At 34.5% G+C, this 5,044-nt stretch overlaps 1 protein-coding gene across 1 annotated transcript in view; it reads left to right on the top strand.

The window, feature by feature from the left end:
• The window catches only part of LOC107100614 (sulfotransferase family cytosolic 2B member 1-like), a 14,359-nt gene extending 9,636 nt beyond the window's left edge, over nt 1-4,723 (top strand). Inside the window, exons 4-6 of the mRNA XM_015399165.1 lie at nt 3,075-3,169; nt 3,605-3,785; nt 3,887-4,723. Of these exons, the coding sequence (XP_015254651.1) occupies nt 3,075-3,169; nt 3,605-3,785; nt 3,887-4,002 (392 nt within the window). The 3' untranslated portion in view covers nt 4,003-4,723. The remainder of the gene's footprint in view (nt 1-3,074; nt 3,170-3,604; nt 3,786-3,886) is intronic.
• Nucleotides 4,724-5,044: the final 321 nt, after the last annotated feature.

Below are 5,044 nucleotides of genomic sequence, written 5' to 3'. Positions count from 1 at the left end.
TATATATATATATCCAGAATAAATGTTTGACTATGATAAAGTTTTGATCATAGATCCAGATGAAAAGGCATATAGACCTTCCTCCACTCAATCACTCTCCTTCCCCTGTTTTTGTTTAGTCAAATGAGATGTAAATGTTTCCTTGTATTTTCATGACATTATTAGGTTTAATAAGTTTTGGAGACTCTGTAGTTTGTATTACAAATCCACGTGACTTAATTGAAAACTTTCAGTGGGTGTCACAAGAGCAAAATGAGTAGAAAAAAAATGAAAGTTTATGTTTTGTTCATTTGAAGTAAAAATAACTGCTAAAGTTTAAATAGATATTTTCTTAACAAATGTGTAGCACCAACCACAATCGCAGTTTAGCTAAAAAAAGATTACTATCCTTGGCAAGTCTCCTTACCATAATGCCAATAAAGGCTTTTCCATCTACTACTGGAAAGGATGTAAATGAGAGAATTTCTTGAATTACGAGAAATTGTGCTTAAATGAGGAAATAATATGAGTCATGTGTAAATATTTTACAACGTACACATTCATGCTGTCCTTTAAGTTTGCTTGATTATTTTCTTACCCAGTAGGTTTCAATTCATTTATTAATAATCAGATAGCAAAAGATTCCTTATGGGGATTTTATACTGAATTTAAACCAGTTGAAACTAAAACTTCCACTTATTGAGTTCTGGATAGAGCATTTTGACTTTTCTTTTTATCTTTTATATATATATTTATATAGTTTTTTTTATTAATGTTTTAAGGTCTTTTAAAATGTTGGCATTTTTACTGCTCTTAGCAACACAGTTGGTTGCTCTTATGATTAATGGTGCACTCTAGAGTCTCTATATTCCAGTTAAAGATTAATCAAATACTAAATTTGTTGATGATTATTTTAGTAAATGATTAATCATGATTAATCCTATTATTTGTTTCAGCACATAATAGGTAACAGGGCCCCCGCCGATACTGGTATTGGTGCAACACTAGTTAAAACATGTTTCTTTTGAGTGTTTGTTTTTGGTTTAAAGAGGCAAGCAACAGTTCCACCTTAACTCTGAAAGCGGTTTAACTGTATTCACACCAGGAAGGACCTTTTGCTCTGTTTATTTGGTCCAGACCAATAACGTTACATTTTTTTTTCTTTCTTTTAGATTAGGTTTATTTATTCTAAAATTTTGCTTTTTGGAAGTACACTTTAACATTTAACAAAGCACTGTGTGTGAAGAGCGCTGCTCCCATAGGACTATGGGAGTCCTTCATGCAGCACATCTGTTTGCATATCTCTGATATAGTTAGAGCTGCAGAATCATTAATGGAGTGAAGAGCAGATCATTTATTCTAAACACATTTGATTTTTAATTTACAACGGCGACCGTGTTGGTGGCTGAGGAACAGATGGCTGATTAAATAGCATTTTCTACAATGGTAGCGCGCTAAAGCCGGACATACTGTACAATTTTTTTTGGCCTATTCAGGCCTCCAATGGTGCGAGAATTTTTTAGATCTTGCTAACTTTTAGCCTGATCGTGCGTCATGTAATGCGCAGGGGGTAACGAGGGACGATCAGCCTCTAACAAGCTCCTGCTGATCAGGAATCGTAAGGTCGGGAGTAAATCAAACATGTTTGATATTTAGTCGGCTGTCGTAACGTCGCATCCGAGCGTCGGGCCACACAATGTGATCTCATACATCGTGAGCTGTGAACTTTTAAACCCTGTGCTTTCCTCATACAGTTTGTAGCTACGTGCAATGATTGAAAAATTGCACGGTGTATGCCTGGCTTAATCCCAAGAAGTAGAATGACTGGAAATACCCAAACCAGGGTTAACTCGAGTCTATTTAAACCTGGACAAATAATTTTGCACCAAGAAGGGAAATGAAATCCAAATGCGTGTGAGATGGCAAAAGATTAGGGTGATGATAAAGAGGCCTTCTGACTACTAACTAGGACTGTACAACATGATCAAAACTCATATCACCATATAATAATTACGATTATATATATTATAAAATATAGTACCGTAATTTTCGGACTATAAGCCGCAACTTTTTTCCCATTTTTCGACCTTGCGCCTTATATAACAACGCGGCTTATCTATGGACTTTTACAGCTAACGGCCACTAGCGTAATACCTAAATCTATGGATTTTACCATCCACCATGTTTACGTCACACTTGCTTCAACACACAAGTATGGTAGCCGCGCGCGGGGGGAATCCTCCAAAAGCAGACTTCTACCGCGAGTGGTACGAGACAGAAAGACGGACATTAAACATAAATCATACATTAATCATACATATCCGGTGCGGCTAATAGTCCAAAAATTACGGTAGTTTTAATATTATTGTTATAAACAGAATAAAAGCCTCAGAAAGACCGCCAAAAATGGCCACAACAGATGCCTGTAAAAACTCATGATGATTATCTTTGCCGTGTTCATAAAACTCAGTCATCATCACAATATAGAAATATTTGTTTAAAAAACTGAAAAAACACATTAAGCTACATAAAAAGCAGAGCCTCTGGCAGTTACAAATTCTGTTAACATAATATATATATTGAAATATATTATGTCACTTCTCTGCTTTTAATTGTAAGACTTTGAGCCCTGTAGGACTAATTGTTTTAATTACTGGTGCAAACATTTAGAATGCTGCTTATCGATTTACAAGAAGGGGTTGGATTGTTGTAATCCCACTCAGATTTTCTCTTTCAATTTTGGGATTTTACAGTTTTTAACATTTAAGAAAAAAATAAACCCTATAACTTTCTATGTGTGTATTTTAAAGCTGATAATCTTTATTTTTTATTTTTATTTTTTAACTTTTTCTATTGTGTGTTTAGTGACACCAGTCCTTCCTTTTTTATTCTAAATCTGCTAGAGCTGTATTGATTCATGAACATAGTATTTAATTTACTCATAAATATATATTCTTAAAATATGCATTCAAATGGCTTACTCTTTCTGTGTCATTCAGTCCTGAAAAACAAAGGGACTTTTGATCTTGCATCCGTTTTAAGCTTCCAGAGAACATCTTATTTGCATGTAATAACCCAATATGTTTTGACTGCAGTGCTGTTTGGAAAATGGACGGACCACGTAAAGAGCTGGAGACATGCAGAGCTAGGAGACAGAATACTTTTCATCACATACGAGGAAATGGTTCAGGTAGTCCTCTAGAGTTTCTGTCAATGTAATCTTTTCTCACTATCACATTAAAGCCAGACTTCCTGTTTCAAGCTTTGAATATAGAACAGTGGTGCACTGCATGTTCTATCCTTAGCCTTCCTCTTTAGTTTTCTTTTTGCAGGAAATACTTTATTTGTAAAATTGCTATAAATGGTTACTCATTTCCATACGTCTTTGGGATTTTTCTAACCACCTCGATGGAGAAGTTGTATTTTTGTGTGTTTCTGTCCAGACTTGCTGACCTTCATTGTAGAATTGGTGAAGAGCGTGCTAATGTTGGCACACCACATTATAACCACAATGTTCAATGTATTTTACTTTAGTGTCTGCAGTATGTGATGACTATAAAATTGTGCATAACTTTGAAGTTTATCTAAGCTTGACTGTTTAAAGAACTATTAATCTCTTGTCCAGGACCTGTCTGCATCCATCAAGCGCATGTCCGACTTTTTGTGCTGTGATCTCAGTAAAGACGTCATCCAGAAGATAGCAGAGCATTGCTCTTTTCGGAGCATGAAGGCCAACATCATGTCCAACTTTAGCCTGGTCCCAAAGGAATACATGGACAATGAAAAGTCTCCTTTTCTCAGGAAAGGTGAGCTTCACCCCATCTAATTGTTGCACACATGGGATTAGTTTCCCTTTCAAAGATGTGTTGTTTCCCAAACTTCTTCCCTGATTTGTTTTTAATGACAGGAATCGCAGGTGACTGGAAAAACCACTTCAGCTCAGATCAACTGGCCCGATTCAAGTCTGTGATTAACAGGGAGTTGGAGGGAGAGAAGTTCCCGCTGCCATGGAGTCTGGACTGATCCACACAGAGTAATGGAAGAATGGAGGAAAAACAATCAAGTCCTCCTACTAATATTAGAAAATAAGAATTTTGTGCAAACAGCAGTGAATTTTGTTTAATATGAGTCTTAGTTTTTAAGTATAAAAGTAACTATAGTACTTTAAAATATGAATTAAGGGAACACTTTAACAGCTAATCACTTCGATCAGTCCAAGTTTTAGCTAACTACAGTTTAATATTAATATTTTGAGCTTCCCTGAAGTCCACGCTTAATGCATTTATCATCTGTATAATGAGATCATAACCACAATGTAACAATTAGATAATAATACATATATATTTGACAAGTGTGACAAGTAAAATTTAAGGGAACTCCAACTTATTTTTTCCATTTGCAAGTCAAAGCAAAATTACAAAATGTTTCCTTCTTCATTCTCCTTCTACATTCAATATGCATTTAAAACCGGAAGCTTACATACACTCCATATCTTTTTCTTATTCTCTGATAATTCTTTTTTTTTTTATGTCATTTTGAATTATCAAAACTATTTCTGTTTTATAAATGCGAGATTAATAAATCAATTTGGTTTATTACCTTCTTTAATTTCAGAGGATTACACATATTTATTTAGCCTACAGCTTTGTCTATAAACTGTACAACTTGGGTCAAAGATTTCTGGTGTATGGAGCTAAATCAGGGCCATAAATTTCGTTTAAAGGAAATGAAATTGACTCCAAAAAAAAATAAAAAAATAATTTAAACATGAAGAAAAAACAGTCAAAGTGGCTGTGGTATAAAATCCATTGTACCCAGTTCCACGCCTATAGAGGACCAATCCTGCCATAATTTAAAATAAATAAATAAATTAATTAGGGTTTTAGGGTTAAATAAAATCTCAAATGTTGTTTTCATTTTATTTAAGTAAAAGGATGAGCAGTGATTACTAATCACTCATTTTATTTGAGTCAAACAATGCAGACACATTCTTAAAATGAAAAAGCATTTCTGGAAATGCTTTTTCATTTGAAATATGGTAACGATTTGCTTCCATAGGGAGTAG

This window comes from Cyprinodon variegatus, unplaced genomic scaffold (genome assembly GCF_000732505.1).
Source record: "Cyprinodon variegatus isolate N-32 unplaced genomic scaffold, C_variegatus-1.0 Scaffold993, whole genome shotgun sequence".
NCBI classification, from domain to species: domain Eukaryota; kingdom Metazoa; phylum Chordata; class Actinopteri; order Cyprinodontiformes; family Cyprinodontidae; genus Cyprinodon; species Cyprinodon variegatus.
The sequence above is the reverse complement of the archived record's forward strand: the minus strand, read 5'-3'. Positions and strand labels throughout refer to the sequence as shown.